This window comes from Thalassophryne amazonica, chromosome 13 (assembly GCF_902500255.1).
Source record: "Thalassophryne amazonica chromosome 13, fThaAma1.1, whole genome shotgun sequence".
NCBI classification, from domain to species: domain Eukaryota; kingdom Metazoa; phylum Chordata; class Actinopteri; order Batrachoidiformes; family Batrachoididae; genus Thalassophryne; species Thalassophryne amazonica.
In genome coordinates, this window is record NC_047115.1 from 28,080,062 (window position 1) to 28,101,031 (window position 20,970).

At 41.7% G+C, this 20,970-nt stretch overlaps 1 protein-coding gene across 5 annotated transcripts in view; it reads right to left on the reverse strand.

Moving 5' to 3' along the window:
• Positions 1–2,899: 2,899 nt before the first annotated feature.
• LOC117523566 (carbohydrate sulfotransferase 15-like) overlaps positions 2,900–20,970 on the reverse strand; it is a 51,938-nt gene continuing 33,867 nt past the window's right edge. For 2 of the 5 annotated variants that reach the window (XM_034185125.1, XM_034185126.1), the window contains 4 exons: positions 14,788–14,944; positions 14,439–14,595; positions 8,451–8,598; positions 2,900–3,284 (listed from right to left, as the gene is read on the reverse strand). In XM_034185125.1, coding sequence (XP_034041016.1) covers positions 3,094–3,284; positions 8,451–8,598; positions 14,439–14,595; positions 14,788–14,944 — 653 coding nt within the window. In that variant the 3' untranslated portion in view covers positions 2,900–3,093. Of the gene's footprint in view, positions 3,285–8,450; positions 8,599–10,911; positions 12,063–14,438; positions 14,596–14,787; positions 14,945–20,970 lie in introns of those variants that run through there. The other 3 variants (XM_034185127.1, XR_004564543.1, XM_034185128.1) reach the window with 3 other exon arrangements.

Sequence of the window (20,970 nt, forward strand, 5' to 3'; positions counted from 1 at the left end):
GTGCCTTGGGGCAACTGTTTGTTGTGATTTGGCGCTATATAAATAAAATTGATTGATTGATTGAGCATGTTTGGGATGCTCTGGACCGGCGTATATGACAGTGTGTACCAGTTCCTGCCAATATCCACCAACTTCACACAGCAAGTGAAGAGGAGTGCACCAACATTCCACAGGCCACAATTGACAACCTGATCAACTCTATGTGAAGGAGATGTGTTGCACTGCATGAGGCAAATGGTGGTCACACCAGATACTGACTGGTATCCCCCCCAATAAAACAAAACTGCACCTTTCAGAGTGGCCTTTTATTGTGGACATTCTAAGGCACACCTGTGCACTAATCATGGTGTCTAATCAGCATCTTGATATGGCACACCTGTGAGGTGGGATGGATTATCTCAGCAAAGGAGAAGTTCTCACTATCACAGATTTAGACTGGTTTGTGAACAATATTTGAGGGAAATGGTGATGTTGTATATGTGGAAAAAGTTTTAGATCTTTGAGTTCATCTCATACAAAATGGGAGCAAAACCAAAAGTGTTGCATTTATATTTTTGTTGAGTAAGCGTTTTGGGAAAATGGACACGATTCTCCCATTATGTGATTCTCCTGTATATAACATTTGAACGTCCCACCACTGAAAAATGTGCACGCCCGTGACCAGCTTCCTGCTGAGCACCAAGCCTAAAATACGTCACTATGTGTAGACTGTATCGGCTTGCGCGCCTGGCGGCCGTTGTTTACACTTTTTTTAGCGTCAGAAACTTTGATTAAACACAGCTCTCAGGGACTTGTTTATCAATATGCCTGACCAGTGTGTCGCAGCATATTGCCATATTGCACAAACACCAGGGTGAAAGGTTTTAACCTTTTCAAGTCCAGGCTGATTGATCAAATCCGCGGTGTTGTGTGATGCACAAACTGTCCGGTTGCCACTCGCTCCGCTCGCACACACGCATTTGTTCCTGACAGCAGACACTTTCCTCTACCATGTCCACAATAATCTTGAAATGGTCAAGGAACTTACGTAGTAAACACGGCGGCGGCATGTAAACACGGCAGCGGCAAACACGGCGGCAGCATGTAAACACGATATATTTTGATATTTATATCAGTTTTACCTCATTTTTTAGGTGTCATATCTACTTTAAACTCCGTCTGTTCACTCTCTTGTTGCTCGTTTGTTGATTTTCACCACTTACCAGCACTTTGTCTCAGTCCTGTTTTTGTCTCTGCTGTTTACCGGATCCTGCCTTTTGCCCCAGCACTTATTCACCTTATTCAGGAAGTCAGGGTAGGCAGCTCCATTTTGTCAAGCAAATTCTGGTTTGCCACTGCATCTGATGATTAGCTACAGTACGCTAGAAGTGTCCAAACATGAGCAGCATTAATTGTTCAGATCGTGGGTGCCACAACAACTGGAAGAAGAGGAAACTATCACTTTCAGAATGATGTTTTGAACATGGAAAGGAGAGATCTGAGTGATGTGGACCAGCATTTAACTTGTTCCCTCCTCCATCGAAAGAGGAGGATCTCCGGTGCTGGCTAAAGGCGCTGAATTTAAAAAATCCACCCAAACATCCCTATGTCTGTTATTTTCATTTTGTGGAGAAAAAAACCCACACCACTGCATCCTTACCCAGAGAAATGGTTGGACTACAACACTCTGTTGAAGAAGCTACGGCGGATGCTAGTTAGACAAACGGGTAAGCTGTGTTTGTAGCGTTAGCTGCTATCTAATTTACTCATTTTCTGGCGTTTGATACAACCAAGCACTGCATGAAATAACACCATACGTATATTAACATTACATAATCTTGGCATTACGGTGGTACTACTTATCGGGTAGTATTTTAACTTGAATGTGCTTTTATACGAGCTTCAGCAGTGCAAAGCTCGTAGTTCCTCATAGCCAAACCGTCCACGCCGAGTAACAACGCAAAGTGGTTAAAAATAATCGAGGGCCACTTTTACATGTCATCTTCCCACTCTGTTCTGACCCGTGGGTGAGCCAGAGTCGATCCCTTTGAGCGTTTCAAAAAGGTTTTTGTTTCTACCCATGGAAAGACTTCCGGTGTTCTATATTGAAAACACCACTCACCAGAAGTCCTAAGACAAAATGGAAATGCTGCTCTTGTAAAAGTGGGCGGGGCGAGTAAGGTGAATGGAGAGTTTTCATGTGACGTATCGGTCACGTGATTGAAAACCCTTTATAACCCTGTTTGCTCGTGTACGGAACCCTGCTTGTTAATGACCACGACTTCTATCTCGCCCCTGCCTGGTACCTTTGCCCCACTGACTGCTGACCTGTACACCGAACCCTTGCCTGTATTAAAGGCCCTGATTTTTTACTCTTACGTTCTGCTTGTGAGTCTGCATTTGTGTCCAGCGTCTGTCTGTGCCTCGCCTCTGCTCTGCCTGTCAAAAGCAGTAAATCGAAATTCTGACTTTAACCTGTGGCTTGATTTTAAACAGAGTTGTCCCAAATTATTCCACCAAGTTTGGTCTAAAATATTATTTTGCTCATACTGTACTAGGATTAACAGACAGACAAATACACAGGACAGAAAATTACACCCCTGCATGTGCTGCCACTGTGCACGGAATTAAAAAATTGTATGTTACATCATTACGTGTGCAGCTGTTCTTGCATATGATGACTGTTTGTCATCCGTGTTCATATTACTGACAAGCTTTCTAACCAGTTCTTCTAATAGAGGTGAATTATTATTTTAAGGTGGAAGGTGAAGAATGTATTTTGGTAACACAATTTTTTTTTTTTTATTCTGAGCACTAAAATTGTAGAAGCTCTTCAAAACACAAATGAAATTATGAAGTGCTGTGAGGCAACTTTGTTGTGATTTGGTGCTACATAAATGAAAATAAATTGAAATTGAATTGAAATCCATTTAATACATGAATTATAATTAAATTTATACATCACTCACATTCTTTACAAAGCAAATAAATATCACAAACATTCATTAAAAATTTAATTTAAAACCATTTTCAGCACTGCAGCTGTTTGTCCAATGAGCCATTATGATTTTGTTTCTTTTTTTGGTTGTTCTTTGGCGTCTGCACTCAAGCCCTTCACATGCTCTTCCAAAGGAAGGCCGCATTGTCCAACACGCTGGCTAGTTTTTGGTTTAACGGTTGGTGAAATTCCCTGAGGAGGTCCCTGGTGATGGGAAGCATTGGGCCAAGACTTCTGTCAGCTGTACGGCGAGTGTTAGACATGGGCTGCCTGGTCAATGCCGCCTCTTCCTGTTCTGACAAAGGTCCTACAAGAGAGGATGGGACAAGACACTGATGATTTTTTTTTCTCCTGTCTGCATATATAGTAATGGTAAATGCCACACTGGCAGAACCATTTATGAACATTAATACACATATATGCAATTTATTCTTGCAAGACAGAAGGTATGTAGTGCGTGAGTGAATGTGGTGTGTGTGTGTGACCCCCATCCGCCCTTCCCGATCAGCCTACAAAATCCTACTTAAAGCCGACTGACAGCTTCTATCAGGAAGGGCAGACCACCAAAACTACACAAAGACAGACAAAAACAAAAGACACGTGGTGAAAGCAATAACTGTGAAGTGAGACATCGAGGAGACGGGGCCCCAACATAAAATATGCCAGAACTAAACGACCACACATGAACAAGCAGTGACAGCAACAGTCTGTTGTCAAGTTAGTGAGCATTCATACCCTAATCTAGGACACCAGAGTCTTGATCCCCTTGAGAGCACCCACAATTAAATTGTGGTGTCGGCCACGAACACATAACCAACCACACACAGAGACCCAGATCACAGCTATATACCTGATCACTATTGTGGCTGGTGTGTTGGGCCAAGATAAAAGTACAGAACCCTACCATAAGACATGGACCACTTGGAAGCCATACAGCCAACCACAAACGAGGACAGAAATGGGTCCAGGATGCAGGGCCCCAGGAGGAACCAGGCGAAAAAGGGAAGCGGAAGGGCACAGGGGCCACGAAAGGGCAGCCACCAGAGCCACCGGGGCCGCACAACGGACCAACAAGGGAGCGGCCCGACGGCGCCGGAACACACCCCGACACCCCCCCACCCACCCACCCACCCAACGGAGGCACTGATGATTTTTAACAAATGTGTGAAAACATAATACTTAAGTCCAGTTCTCACTTTCACGGATACACAATTTGGAATGTCATGATTTGAATCCTTGTCCATACCTTAGAGCAGAGGCGGTGGCCATGAACAGTCAACAAAGTGAAGGTTTTCCTTAGAACCAGTCACCTCAGTTAGATGTTTTTACTGCTAAGCTCCTCCCCTCAACTTACAGATGTGATTATTTGTAAAAATCACCTGTTGAGGTGAATGGGAGCAAGGAAAATCTGCACCAACTTGGCCCTTCATGCCCAATACAGAGGTCTGCATACAAGGTCCCACAGTTGACAGTGCATGTCAGAGCACAAACCAAACATGAAGTCAAAGGAACTGTCTGTACACCTCAGAGACAGGATTGTCTCAAGGCACAAACCTGGCAAAGGGTGTAGAAACATTGCTGCTGCTTTGAAGGTCCCAATGAGCACAGTGGCCATCATCACCCATAAATGGAAGAAGTTCAGATCCACCAGGACACTTCCCAGAGCTGGCCGTCTGTCTAAACTGAGTGACGGAGAAGGGCCTTAGTCAGGGAGGTGACCAAGAACCCAATGGTCACGCTGTCAGAGCTCTTTCTTTCCTCTGTGGAGAGAGAACCTTCCAAAAGGACAACCATCTCTGCGGCAATCAGGCCTGTATGGTAGAGTGGCCAGATGGAAGCCGCTCCTTAGTAAAAGGCACATGGCAGCCCTCTTGGAGTTTGCCAAGAGACCTGAAGGACTCTCAGACCATGAGAAACAAAATTCGGTGGTCTGATGAGACAAAGATTAAATGCTTAGGTGTCATGTTTGGAGGAATCCCGGCACCATCCCTATAGTGAAGCATGGTGGTGGCAGCATCATACTGTGGGGATGTTTTTCAGCAGCAGGAACTGGGAGACTAGTCCAGATTGAGGGAAAAATTAATGCAGCAATGCACAGAGACATCCTGGATGAAAACCTGCTCCAGAGCACACTTGACCTCAGACTGGGGCGACAGTTCATCTTTCAGCAGGACAGTGACCCTAAGCACACAGTCAAGATATCAAAGGAATGGCTTCAGGACAACTCTGTGAATGTCCTTGAGTGGCCCAGCCAGAGTCCAGACCTGAACATCTCTGGAGAGATCTGAAAATGGTTGTGCACCGATGTTCCCCATCCAACCTGATGGAGCTTGAGAGGTGCTGCAAAGAGGAATGGACAAAACTGCCCAAAGATAGGTGTACCAAGCTTGTGGCATCATATTCAAGAAAACTTGAGGCTGTAATTGCTGCCAAAGGTGCATCAACAAAGTACTGAGTAAAGGCTAGGAATACTTATGTACATGTGATTTCTTAGTTTTTTGTTTTTAATACATTTGCAAATCTTCAAAAAATCTTTTTCACGTTGTCATTATGGGATGTTGTAAGTAAAATTTTGAGGGAAAAAATGTATTTACTCTATTGTGGAATGTGGAAAAAGTGAAGCGCTATAAATACTTTCCGGATGCGCTGTACTTTGATAAGCCCTAAAATTTCTGTGGAGCTTGGAACAGTCGACATGAAGCCCTTGTCTGGGCATTGCCATGTTGGCAGCAGAGGGTGCGCTGATTCACAATGAGCTTATTAATGCATGAAGGGGTGGAGCATGAGTGGCTCAGTGTCTGACTAAAGAGACCTGAACATGCCCCTCTCTTCATGCCCCTCTTTGTTTTAATTTTACTACATTGCCCTCCAGAACTTCTGGAACACTTTTTCATATTTTAATTTGTTTATGCCATCTCAAATACAAAAAAATACAAACAATAAAAATTTCTAAAATTCTCTTCCGTAAACTCAAAGCAAATCTCTCCAACTTGATATAAATTAATTTAAAATATAAAAGCCAAGATGATGGGTTGCATAACTGATGGAACGCTTTGGTATAATACCTGTAAATAATCAGTTTTATTGCCAGTTTTCCTCAGATAAGTCAGGGGATGGAAACAGGAAGATTTCCAGAAAATGTCTTGGACTTTATTTACATCAATTATGAAGAAATATGGCACTCTACGGTAAATCTGTGTGGAGTAGACAGTTCTCAAAAACTGAGTGACTATGCAAGAAGGAGAAGAGTGAGGAAAGCCACCAAGACACCCAGAACCAGTTATAGGCATCTGTGGCTGTGATGGGAGAAATTGTGCATAGTGCATGTTTTGCATTTTGTATCACCAGTTATATAGCTTCAGGATGAAGAGTGTTAGAGGAGGATTTTTTTTTTTTCACCAAAACATCAAATCTAGGCTTTCATCTCAGATGTACCTTCTGGCAAATTGTAGCTGAACTTTCAGGTCTTCATTTTAAGGAAATTGTCCTCTATATGCCACTTTATAAATACCAAATTCTATATAAAATACTGAATCCCACTTCATCATGAATGTGCTCTGTTTTGGAACCAGCAGTCAAGGGGCATGATTCATGTCACGCCATCGACGTATACAGCTTGGTCGAAATATCACTGGAAGATTTTTCCGGAGGTGCCAAGGTTGTGCTCATGCATGTGCTACGATGGGTGTTTTTGCACATATCAGATGTACAAGTCCGGCGTGTTACAGTATCATACTGCATGCAAGATTACATTCATGGGCAACCGTGATCTAGTCACAGTTATTGCAGAGATGCTTATTCGCTGTCTTTGGACGGTTTTCCATCTTTTTGTAAATTCTTGCCGTCTGAAAGAAATGCAGGGCTGTGAAAACTCCACAGATCCACAAAATTCCACGGATTTCATCATGGGGGGGGTGTTAGTGTTTTACTCTGTGATCGTCACTGAGTTTTTAAAATGTCTATCGCAAAGTGTTCTCTTTTTTACAACATCGTGCAAGTTTTATAAGACCGCGGCGGTCCTCGGACACTGATCTGTGTGTTACAGATATAAATCAGTGTCCTCGGATCCGCGGAGTTTTGAGGAGGAAAAAAGCCTGGCTGTTGCGACAGCTGTCGTAAAGCGGGACTGGTTGGTTGCTGCGGCGACGCTGTGTGTCTCCTGCATGAAGCTTAAGCTAAACGTAGCATGTGGACATCGCAAACCTTTAGAGCTCTAAAGTTTTTAAAAGAAGACTTGTGCAGACTCTCTTTTCGCTGTATGCTCTAGGGAAGGTAGTAAAATGCGTAACAATGTCTCGATGTTCCAGACAATTTCCTGCCTGCTTCCCGCACCAAATCTCATAGCATCGTTCAACAAATTTTCTCCCTCGTCAGTTTCTCATCGTTTATTTCCAATATTACGCAAGATAAATACAGGTATGGCAATAATTTAACACTGATATCATTCAAACAAGTAAATTCTGTGATATTTTGGTATTGTTGTATGATAAATGTAATGCTTAGGGAGTAAAACACGGCGATCATTTAAATTTGTTACCACCAATGGCACCATCCACTACCGCACATTTTAGTATGTATCCATGTCTTTTTTTTGGTTGTTAAACTGTTAAATCGCCTGGCAAATCAATGGAATCTTTGATACAAGCTTAAATAGTTCCTATGCAGCCTCTTTCCATGAGAAATACATCTTGTATCGAAAAACGTGAAACAAATTACACACGGTTGGGGGGGAACCCCTGTTGAAAAAGAAAATCAATAAATAAATTTCTGTATAAAATCGAAAAAAAATCAGGTTCAGATTCTTAGAGGTGTTTGGGTTCAGACTGAGATGGATAATTTAAACAAATTCAACATTTTATTGTTGTGCATTATTGAAAGAATATTAGTAATCGAGTGGCTTCAGTATTATGATGTATCTTTTTACCTAATCTGACAGCAGTTATGAAGTTATTTATAACATGTTAGATGTTAGATGAGAGTTATGGTTTTTAATTGCCCAGTCTTTGAGCCCAATCAAAACAAACTAAAAGTTTTCATCAAGATTTAGCTATATTTGTAAACTCTTGTTGTTATATTCTGTACATGCTCCTACAGGATGGCACAACATGCATTCAAAAGCCACATGTTGTGCCATACTGCATGAGATCATAAGAGAAATTTAACAGCTGTTTCAGGTCCAAATTTAGTCCAAAGAATGCACCAGAATGTACCACAGGGCACTCATATTCTCAAAATTTCCTGGGGGGTTCCAAAGCCTACGGTGTTCGGGGTAACGTTTGCTGTCTTGACTATTATGGGTGAATCACATTGTTGTCTTTTTTTTTTCCTCCTAAGCATCCATGCTATTGACACCATGACCTTCCGTAATGCATATCTGTGAGAGTGACAGTGAGGCTGTACTGAACACAAAATTTAAAATTACTGGCAAATAATGTCATTCTTTCCAAAGATGAATATGAAAGGGGTTACATACCAACACTCAGGAAATCAAAAACCTTTCTGATTGTCTCTTTGAGGTTTGCAGCGTAGTCTTCCAGTCGAAGCACGAGAATCTGCTCCCGATGGAAAACTGTCAGCCAGTCCAGTAAAAAGACGATGTACATACCCAGATTTAGCCTCACCTGCAGAAACAAATAACATGAACATTTATAAAAGGTGGAAACAAAACAATGTGAACGCAGCAGTGGAGCTCAGGCTCCTTATCCCACTGAGGTACCTGCTCTATAGACCAGGGTTTGATTCCAGGTTTGTGTTCGTCTGGTTTTTAATGGATACCAGCCTTGATCAGGGAAGTAACCTGCGACAGACTGGTAGCACATCCATGGAGAGTTGTAGTCTCATCTGCTTCACACTGCGATACCCGGGGATAAGCACCGGCCTGATGAGCCTCAATACAGTGTCCGAGAGAGGTCATAACACTTATTACACCAACACTAGCACAGTGCATCCAGAAAGTGTTCACAGTGCTTCACATTACCCACATTTTGTTATGTTACAGCCTTATTCCAAAATGGATGAAATTCTTTTTTTTCCCTCAAAATTCTACTCACAACACCCCATACTGACAACATTATTTTTTTTAAATTTTTGCAAATTTCTGAAAAATAAAAAAACTACGAAATCATATGTACATGATTATTCACACTGTTTGCTCAGTACTTTGTTGATGTACCTTTGGCATCAATTATACCCTCAAGTCTTCTTGAATATGATGCCACAAGCTTGGTGCACCTATCTTTGGGCAGTTTTGCCCGCTCCTCTTTGCAGCACCTCAGGTTGGATGGGGAGCATCGGCGCACAGCCATTTGCAGATCTCTCCAGAGATGTTCATTCGGATTCAAGTCTGGGCTCTAGCTGGGCCACTCAAGGACATTCACAGAGTTAAATGGTAAATGGACTGCATTAATATAGCACTTCTCCATCTGCATCAGATGTTCAAAGCACTTTACACATCAATGCCTTACATTCACCCCAGTGTCAGGCTGCTACCATGTAAGGTGCCCACTACACACCAGGGGCAACTAGGGGATTAAGGACCTTGCCCAAGAGCAGACAGACAATTCCTTTGACTTCATGCTTGGTTTGTGCCTGACATGCACTGACAACTGTGTAGACAGTTATATGTACACACCTGTGTGCTTTTTCAAATCATGTCCAATCAATTGAATTTACCCGAGGTGGACTCCAATTAAGCTGGAAAAAACATCTCAAGGATGACCAGTGGAAACAGGATGCACCTGAGCTCAGTTAGGAGCTTCATGGCAAAGGCTGTAGATACTTATGTACATGTGATTTCTTAGTCTTCGTATTTGTAATAAATTTGCAAAAATCTCAAAATCCCTTTTTTGTATTGTCATTATGGGGTATTGTGTGTAGAATTTTGAAGAAAAAAATGAATTTCATCCATTTTGGAATAAAGCTGTAACATAACAAAATGTGGAACAAGTGAAGCACGTGACTACTTTCTGGATACATTTTACAGGCGAAAAATGCTTAAAAATACAAAACACACCTGCATCAGTTCAACAACAGGTACTTGCATCAAAAGACATCTTGTAAATTGAGAAAACATTTGCAAACATGCAGAACAAAAATAAAAATATATATACACATCATAGTGCTCTCTTATCTTTATACCTGCTGGTGGAGGTAAATAAGTTTAATTATATAAATTGTTTATGATTTTACTTTTAAACTAGCTATATTTTCAAACTTTTAAATTTTGTTTGCTGTGCACTGAACAGTAAAAGCCGGCAAAATCTTCCAGGCAGAAACCACTTTTTCTGCATTGCCAGTGCTTCTTATGTTAATGCTGTGGTGGGGAAAAAAAATGCCCAAATTGGATACAAAGGTGAAAGTTTTTTTCTGGTCTATTCGTAGAAGCTGATTAAACATTTACATTTAGACCACTTTTCCCTGGAAGTTTCCTGACTGGATTTCCATAATAAATATTAATGTGGTTTTACATTTAGACAACAAAGGTGTGCTATATTCTACAATTTGCACATTGTACAGGATGAAAAAATATTGTTCCTGAAAATCCAGATGAAAACATATTATATTTAATATAAATTAAAATTTTTAAAGCTAATATTCAAATTCATGTTTATTAGATCCAGAGGCATGTAAAAAAAAAATTTAAAAATCAGATTTTGATGGGTGGCAGGGGGTCAGAGGTGAAAGGGACGCAGCCTTGGGGCTGCTTATGTTGTGTTCTGTATAAATAAAATAAATTGAATTGACAATACTGCCCTATGTGGTCTTTGCCCATAGATGTGGCAACAAATGCTGCAGTATTTTACATAAATCCAGTAAAGTGTGGTAACTCAAAGAACTGTAGGATTACAAAATGACCTCCACTGACAACTAGTGCAGTATCAAAGAACTATAAACTGATTCTATAAACTGATTTTGGCAGGAAGAGAGTCTGAAACTTTTTTTTTTTTTTTTTTGCAAAAACAGAAGAAGTGACATATAAATGCCAGTGATTCATCTTTACATTATTAAAGTCTTGCAAATGAATGTGACACACATGTGCAGCACTGTTTATTAGTGTTCTGTTCATGTTTAGTTGAAAGATGAAAAGTTTTAGCTACACTGCCATTGTATGTCCTCCAGGGGGCAGCACCGTGCTTTGCTCCTTAAAAATATTCTGCTGTGATTCCCAATCACTAACAGATTTGCAAAGGCCTCATCTTCATTTTATTCATAACAGAAGAGTTACATAAATAGTGAAACAGAAGCTGATGTTTCAAGTCAAACCGGCTTGGAGCTCACAAGCCTGTAAGGATACATGCAGGCGGCAAAACCGGGTGACGTGATTAGAAGTAACCACCTGACAGAGCTGATAACTCAGCTGGTTCCTGAGGGAGCACTACCTGATGGGATTACATGTGGAGATGTCTGATGGGATTCTGCACTGCAAGTTGGTTAAAACCATCAAAATGAAAAAAAAAAATAATAATAAAATTCCCTGTGCAGGTCACCATCTGTTTACAACCTCTCAGAGGACACATTTCATATTTGTGGAGTTAATAAAAGCATCAGACTAGTAATAAAAACAGTGACTCTCATTTTGTAAACTGTTAAACAGTGGCGGCCCCAGAGATTGGTGGAGTGGGGGGGTGGGGGGGTGAATTGTTGATTATTTGCCAACCAACAGAATTTGAAATGAAGATGTGCAAATATGCATTTTAAAAGTGTGTTGTAACTATACAGCATACATGTTGTTGATCATTGCATATAATACGCAATGCACTGCTAACAACAAATGACACAGTCAAGATCGAGGCTGGTCTCCATTAGGTGGTGCTGTTCCCCTTTACTCTTTCTGAATGTTGGAATGTTGTTACCAGGATCTGCTTTCTGGACAGAGTTGTTTGACAAGGAAATGGTAAATGTTAAATCATGCTAGTTTGCCAAACTTTATAAATTAACTAGGAAAACAATGTATCTTGTGGCATGTTAGTGATGTGGACTTGCCTCGCTGATCCCAGTGGAGTGCAGATACAATACCTCATGGTTGCCATGGAAACCAGGGGTTGCTATATGATCAGATCAGTCAGCTAACAGTGATGGTGAGGAACTGAGGGTGAAAGCAGGATTTTGAATAGTAACTGTCCATCCTGCAGTGGTGTACTGAAATATTTTCATAAATGTTTGAAAAACAGTTCTATATGGGGCGGGAGGCAAATCGGGCTGATGCTTATCCCACAATGCTTACCCTTGATGTGCGTCTACAACTTCCCCATATAGGGCTTGAGTGCATTGCAGGTTAATCCCCCAGCCAAAACAGGTTCCCCATATATACAGTGAGGAAAATAAGTATTTGAACACCCTACGATTTTGCAAGTTCTCCCACTTATAAATCATGGAGGGGTCTGAAATTTTCATCTTAGGTGCATGTCCACTGTGAGAGACATAATCTAAAAAAAAAAAAAATCTGGAAATCACAATGTATGATTTTTTTAATAATTTATTTGTATGTTACTGCTGCAAATAAGTATTTGAACACCTGTGAAAATCAATGTTAATATTTGGTACAGTAGCCTTTGTTTGCAATTACAGAGGTCAGACGCTTCCTGTAGTTGTTCACCAGGTTTTCACACACTGCAACAGGGATTTTGGTCCACTCCTCCATACAGATCTTCTCCAAATCTTTCAGGTTTGGAGCTTCAGCTCCCTCCAAAGATTTTCTATTGAGTTCAGGTCTGGAGACTGGCCAGGCCACTCCAGGACCTTGAAATGCTTCTTATGCAGCCCCTTCTTAGTTGCCCTGGCTGTGTGTTTGGGGTCATTGTCATGCTGGAAGACCCAGCCATGACCCATCTTCAATGCTCTTACTGAGGGAAGGAGGTTGTTTGCCAAAATCTCCCAATACATAACCCCATCCATCCTCCCTTCAGTATGGTGTAGTCATCCTGTCCCCTTTACAGAAGAGCACCCCCAGAGTATGATGTTTCCACCTCCATGCTTCACGGTTGGGATGGTTTTCTTGGGGTTGTTCTCATCCTCTAAACATGGTAAGTGGAGTTGATTCCAAAAAGCTTCTGACCACATGACCTTCTCCCATGCCTCCTCTGGATCATCCAGATGGTCACTGGTGAACTTCAAACGGGCCTGGACATGTGCTGGCTTGAGCAGGGGGACCTTGCTGCCCTGCAGGATTTTAAACCATGATAGCATCATGTGTTACTAATGTAATCTTTGTGACTGTGGTCCCAGCTCTCTTCAGGTCATTGACCAGGTCCTCCTGTGTTGTTCTGAGCTTTCTCAGAATCATCTTTACCCCACAAAGTGAGATCTTGCATGGAATCCCAGACTGAGGGAGATTGACAGTCATCTTGTGTTTCTTCCACTTTCTAATAAATAATCATAACAGTTGTTGTCTTCTACCAAGCTGCTTGCCTGTTGTCCTGTAGTCCATCCCAGCCTTGTGCAGGTCTACAGTTTTGTCCCTGGTGTCCTTAGACAGCTCTTTGGTCTTGGCTATGGTGGACAGGTTGGAGTGTGATTGACTGAATGTGTGAACAGATGTATTTTATACAGGTAACAAGTTCAAACAGGTGCATTTAATACAGGTAAAGAGTGCAGAATAAGAGGGCTTCTTAAAGAAAAATTAACAGGTCTGTGTGAGCCAGAATTCTTGCTGGTTGGTAGGGGGTCAAATACTTATTGGCAGCAGTAACATACAAATAAATTATTTAAAAAATCATACATTGTGATTTCCGGATGTTTTTTTTTTTTTTTTTTTTAGATTATGTCTCTCACAGTGGACATGCACCTAAGATGAAAATTTCAGACTCCTCCATGATTTCTAAGTGGGAGAACTTGCAAAATCGCAGGGTGTTCAAATACTTTTCCTCACTGTAGCTGTGTAGAGTTTGGGTGATGCATAAGTCTCTTATCCATGAATACATATTGGTAGTCTGAAGTATGCACCTGGAATTGAACCCCATCTATAGGTTGGGAGTCCACTGTCTACTCCACAGAGCCACACTACTCTATACTCACCTACTGTACCTGTTAAATAGAATGTCCAAAGTTACTGAACAACAAAATGCTTTCATATCATGAAATAAACAGTACAGACATAAAATGTACAATAGACAGTTATTGGCACCCGTTTGATGAATTTAAATTCACCAAACAAAATACAAAATTAATACAATCAGGTCCATAAGTATTTGTGACACAGTTTTTGCACATTTAGAGTTTGCGGTTGTTGCCATATATTTGGTTCAGGGTGCCAGGGTACATTTTGTGATTTTGTTATGTCACTATTGTGCAAACTTTATATTTTTTTCTTTTGTTCAGTAACCTTAGACATTTTATTACATATTCTGATTAAACAATGTTGGTTATTTTGTATTTATTTCAGAATACACGCTAAAATACATACTTAAACATCAGGTTGTGCTCATAATTTCGACCAGGACTGTTAACAGTGAGAACAGCTCACCGGCATGGCGTTGGACAGGCTGGTGTTATAGACACAGGAACGAATGGGCCTCTCGAAAAGGCAGGACTCAAACAACTGCACGGACTCTGAGACCTTCTGGTGGAAGTCCTCTGCTGACTTGTTGGCCATTTTAAAGTACAAGTAATCAGAATACAACCTGTAAAAAAAAAAAAAAAAAAAAAAAAAAAAGCCTTGAACTCAGTAAAACAGTGAAAAGTCACTGCATTGGTTTTGAATTGATACAAATATTTTGCAACAACAATAAATTGCAATGAGACTGTTTTCAGAACACACACTCTTTGTCTGTCTGCTTATCAGGCAGCTGTTTTGATGCCTTTATCCTCAGTACCTCTCTACAGGATCTCTGAGCATGATGATGATTTTGGCACCAGGGTGGACCACGTGGATGAAGTCCTGGGCCAGGAATGGGGGATCTGTCTCCTCCCTGTCTCCATGGAGATAGCTCCAGGCCTGGTTGTCCCACATTGTGGATGCACTAGCTTCACCTGTTGATATGTTGACAGTTTGAGAAAATTTTAGGAAAAAATATTGAAGGATGTGCAGTTGCAAAACTGGAACTTTTTATAAAGAAAAACAATATTTTAAAATTCTGTATCAGTGGACTCTTTATCAATAAATATGCAAGACGTTTTACTACAGTAATCTGTAAAAGCAAATTACAGAAAACATGCATACCTCCACCAATATATATATATATATATATATACGAGGGCTGTCAATAAAGTAAGGGTCCTTTTTATTTTTTCAAAAACTATATGGATTTCATTCATATGTTTTTACGTCAGACATGCTTGAACCCTCGTGCGCATGCGTGAGTTTTTCCACGCCTGTCGGTGACGTCATTCGCCTATGAGCACTCCTTGTGGGAGGAGTCGTCCAGCCCCTCGTCGGAATTCCTTTGTCTGAGAAGTTGCTGAGAGACTGGCGCCTTGTTTGATCAAAATTTTTTCTAAACCTGTGAGACACATCGAAGTGGACACGGTTCGAAAAATTAAGCTGGTTTTCAGTGAAAATTTTAACGGCTGATGAGAGATTTTGAGGTGATTCTGTCGCTTTAAGGACTTCCCACGGTGCGAGACGTCGCTCAGCGCTCTCAGCCGCCGTCGTCAGCCTGTTCAAGCTGAAAACCTCCACATTTCAGGCTCTATTGATCCAGGACGTCGTGAGAGAACAGAGAAGTTTCAGAAGAAGTCGGTTTCAGCATTTTATCCGGATATTCCACTGTTAAAGGAGATTTTTTTAATGAAAGACGTGCGGACGGATCCGCGCGTCGGGACGCAGCCGACGCGGTGCAGCGGCACAGGAAAAACACCTCCGTGTTGATAACCATTTTTAAAATCCAGGCGGCTTTTGATGGCTTTCAGTGGAGTGAGTATATGAGAAATTGTTTAACAGGCAGGACATGTTCCAACTTGTCCTTAAGGCTTTCAACAGAGGTGTTTTTCCTGTGGCGGAGCATCGCGGTGGCTGCGTCCCGACGCGCGGACCCGTCCGCACGTCTTTCATTAAAAAAATCTCCTTTAACAGTGGAATATCCGGATAAAATGCTGAAACCGACTTCTTCTGAAACTTCTCTGTTCTCTCACGACGTCCTGGATCAATAGAGCCTGAAATGTGGAGGTTTTCAGCTTGAACAGGCTGATGACGGCGGCTGAGAGCGCTGAGCGACGTCTCGCTCCATGGGAAGTCCTTAAAGCGACAGAATCACCTCAAAATCTCTCATCAGCCGTTAAAATTTTCACTGAAAACCAGCTTAATTTTTCGAACCGTGTCCACTTCGATGTGTCTCACAGGTTTAGAAAAAATTTTGATCAAACAACGCGCCAGTCTCTCAGCAACTTCTCAGACAAAGGAATTCCGACGAGGGGCTGGATGACTCCTCCCACAAGGAGTGCTCACAGGCGAATGACGTCACTGACAGGCGTGGAAAAACTCACGCATGCGCACGAGGGTTCAAGCATGTCTGACGTAAAAACATATGAATGAAATCCATATAGTTTTGAAAAAAATAAAAAGGACCGTTACTTTATTGACAGCCCTCGTGTATGTATATATATATATATATATATATATATATATATATATATATATATAAAATCTTTATGACATCATGGGATGTGTGTGTGTGTTTTAGAAAGGGTAGCGGCACTGGGAGGAATGGTCACATTCCATTCACACCTGGAGTTTGCCCAGTTGCATGACAGTCAATTTCTAATAAACTCTTCTTTCACCCAAGGAGTATCTCCCAGCAAATTTTAAGATAAATATACTTTTTTAATGAGCTATCTTGTGCAGACTCCCAACTCTAATGGGTGACCAATATGTAGCCCAGGGTTAGATTCCCAATAGTCAGCTGTCTGTGCCCTTGCACATAGGATTTTTCCAAGATGGGGCAAACTTTTACACATATGGACCAAGGGTTTGTCCAATATCCATGCACAATTCCCTGTTCATATTTCACAAATCATTCCCTTTCCATCGGCTACAGTTTGAGATTTGAAGAAAGATACATCATTGAATATATTTTGCAAATTGTTCCTTGTTCAAACAGTTTTATCACTTTAGCAAAAAACAAAGTATGGTCTCATCATCATCATCATCATCATCATTATTATCTTGCTGCAGTTGACATTCAGCTTAATGGTGCACCCTCTGCTGTGGAGGGACACTCACATAGTAAGTTTTCAATATAAGAACTTCTTGCCTTTTTGAGAAGTCTGAGCACTTCAGAGGCAAGCCAGATTTCATCTGGGCCCACCTTTGGTCCTTGGACAAGACACTGATGTGCATCGGTTCAGTCCACCCAGCTGTAAATGGGTACCAGCATTGGCTGGAGAAATAAATAGTCTAGCAGTAACAAGGGGTTCCCAACCACACCCTGAAACCATTAATGCCACCTACTTTTTTGTAACCCTTAAGGCTCTGCTCAGTCTCATCAGCAATATATTTGAAAAAACCCTTTCACTTATTATTGAATAATGATGGAATAGTTTTGTTGCATTGGCATATTTTTAATTAATTTTCTCATCTCATAAATATATGAAAAAATGAGTTTGTTTGCTTCTCTATGTTGACCCATTCTGGAAATATGACTACTTTTAGTTTAAATCTGGACCCTGGGAGGACAATTAAAAATGGCCGCCAAATGAATCCCATGGAATAATTTGCTGCAATGGGAATGTGCACAATTTCCAATTAGAATCCTTTAGGGTCACTAAAAAGTACGGCATTAAATTTTCTGGTGGTTGATCAGGAACCCTTCTTCCTGCTAGACTAAACCCCCAGTGGATTAGCATCCTGTCTAGGGGGAGACGTACACTCCAGCAACCGCAGGCCTCAGGACCTGCAAAGGATTTACTCCTAACTTGTCCACAAACAACAATGATTTCAGAAGACAGGGAACATGTATGATCCAGTTGTCTCATCAGCTGGCAATTTAGTTTCATAATTCAACTTAAAATTACACAACAAACATTCCAGTAAAATGTCTGGACATCAGTCAATATTCAGGACAGAAGTGCAGCAGTGGTGGTTGCAAAACTCAGTGGAATAAGAAAAAAAGAGAACCAACCAAAAGTAGGAGAAATATCTATGTAGCTTGAATTTGCTTGAATGCATAATAAAAGATGATGAATATGTCCTTAGATTAGGGTTTACAGTGGAAGTCTGAGATGAGAAAGAGCAGACGTGTTGTGGGGCGGGGCTGTCTGATCACACGGTTTTTTATTTGTTCTGGGCCATGTTTCATGTTTTTTTCTGCCATGTGCACCCCTGTTCCTCCTGCGTGGGTGTGTCCCAGCTGTCTGCTGTATGATGTGTGAGCTTCCCGAGTCCTGCATGGGTGTGAGCGTGTGTCAGCTTTCCGAATCCCGTGTAGGTGTGAGTGTGTCAGCCTCCCGTGTCCTGTGTGGATAGATGTGTATGCCTGGTACGTATGGGCTCGGCTGTGATCTGTGTGTGTTCCATCTCGTCTGTGTCTGGTTGTCCTGTGTGAGTTCATGTGCACCTGTCGTCCCATCTCCTGTGTGTGTTTGTGTGTCATGCACATTATCACTGCCCCTCTGTTGTTTCATGTGTGTCTTATGTCTGCTTGTGTTAACCCTTGCTTTACGTTTGCCCCCCGGTGTGTCCGCTATTTGTTTATTCATATAGTTCCTCATCGGTTACTTCGTATTCTAGGTTTTGATTATGTATTTGGTTTTGATTTAGATGTATTTTCTGAGAGGTTCATTTTCACTGTGTTCACTTCTGGGGTTGTCTGTTATTTTCCGTATTGGTTTTGTTCTAGTCTGGGGATCAGATTGTTTATTTGTTTTTACTGTTTGACGCACGCTTTTGTCTGCATCTCCAATTAATGTCTGTTTAGTTTTTATCTCTGAGGGTTTCTGCTATTTCACATGCACTTGTTAGTTCCTCCTTCCATTTTCTCCTGCCCACCTGTCAGTCATGAGTTAGTCTTTAGAGTTGCTCTTTGTTCTCAGTTCAGTTTGGGTCCATTGTTAGTGTTTGCAGTGTCGTTCAGATCCTGTTAATAAATATAGTTGGTTATTTTCTCCTCTGTGTAGTCTTTTATATTTTGTTAGTTGTTTAATTCTGGTTCCCTCACTGTTTTCTCCAGATCCCACCACATGGTTTAATATTTTGTCACTTTGGAATTATTAAAGCACCTTCATTTTTACATCCCTACGTCTGTGTCCTCGCTGCCTGCATCCAGGGTTCTTTGACTTTATTCCTGGCTCTTTAACATAACAAGAAGGGAAAAATGAGGGTTGAAAGAATAGAGGAAGATATTATCAGAAAGGGCTGAGTGAGAAGGAGGAGGAAGAGGTGCATGAGCAGCCTTACGGACAAAGTCAATCAGACTCATCGACCAGACTTAAGGCAGACATGGGAAAATATGAAGAGGAAAAAATGTGAGTATTCTGCACTGTAACAGAAGCAGCTACAAACATAAAATTAAAAGTTAACCACATTTATAATTCAATATGTGCAGTACCATGAAGAAGCAGGTGAACAAATGAAAGGTGGGTGTGGTACTTCTACGTTTCTAAACATGGACCACCAAGGAGCTGTGGAGATTAGACCAAACAATGATTCATTTACAGACAAGAATGAACACCCACAGAGCGCAACACCCGTGTCTCACATCCATATGTACGAGGTTTATTAGAAAACTAACCGGCAGTTTTATAAAAAAAAAGAAAAACTATATGGATTTAAATCACGTGCGATTACGCCAGACATGCTTGAACCCTCGTGCGCATGCGTGAGTTTTTTCACGCGTCGGTGACGTCATCCGCCTGTGGGCAGGCTTTGAGTGAGCACTGGTCCAGCTCTCTCGGCTGAAATCCTTTCTCTGAGACGCTGCTGGAGACGGCGCGCGTTGCTTTACCAAAATTTTTTCAGGACCCGTGAGGGATATCCGAGTGGACACTATTAGAGAAATTCAGCTGGTTCTCGGTGAAAAGTTTAACGGCTGATGAGAGATTGTGGAGTTTCTTTCGCTTTAAGGACAGCTCACAAAGCGGATCGGCGCGGTGAGGTCGGAGGTGGCATCCGTCTGGCTGTTTCGAGCTGAAAACATCCTAATTTAAGGCACTGTTCACCCAGGTCGTCATCAGAGAACAGAGAAGTTTCAGAAGAAGTCGGCATGAGGAGTTTATGCGGACATTCCACTGTTAAAGGAGATTTTGTAATGAAAGAATGTGCGGGCAAATTTGCAGAGTCGGTTCCGTGACGACGCCGCAAATCCGTCTGCGCCGCGACAGGAAAAACACCTCCGTGTTGAAAACCATTTGTAAAATTCAGGCGGCTTTTGATGGCTTTCAACAAGTGAGTATCTGAGAAATTGTTTAACAGCTGGGCATGTTCCAACTTGTCCGTTAAGGTTTCCAATGGAGGTGTTTTTCGTGTCGCGACCCCCCGCGGTCGGGTCCGGCCCGACATGCGAATCTGCCCGCACGTTCTTTCATTACAAAATCTCCTTTAACAGTGGAATGTCCGCATAAACTCCTCATGCCGACCTCTTCTGAAAGTTCTCTGTTCTCTGACGATGACCTGGGTGAACAGAGCCTGAAATACGGATGTTTTCAGCTTGAAACAGCGAGACGATGACGCCTCGGAGCGCAGATCGCCGTCAGGCGCCGTGGGCCGTCCTTAAAGCGACACTTACAGACCAAAATCTCTCATCAGCCGTTAAAAGTTTTACCGAAAACCAGCTGAATTTATCGAATGGTGTCCACTCAGTTGTGCCTTACAGTTTTGAAAAAATTTTGATCAAACAAAGCAGCAGTCTCTGAGCCATTCCTAAACAATGAAAAAATCGACGAGAGGGTGGGCCACTCCTCTCTCAAAGACTGCCCACAGGCAAATGACGTAACCGACAGGCGTGAAAAAACTCTCGCATGCCCACGAGGGTTCAAGCATGTCTGATGTAATCACACGTGATTCAAATCCATATGTTTTTTGAAAAAAATATTAAGGTCGGATACTTTTCTAATAGACCTCGTAT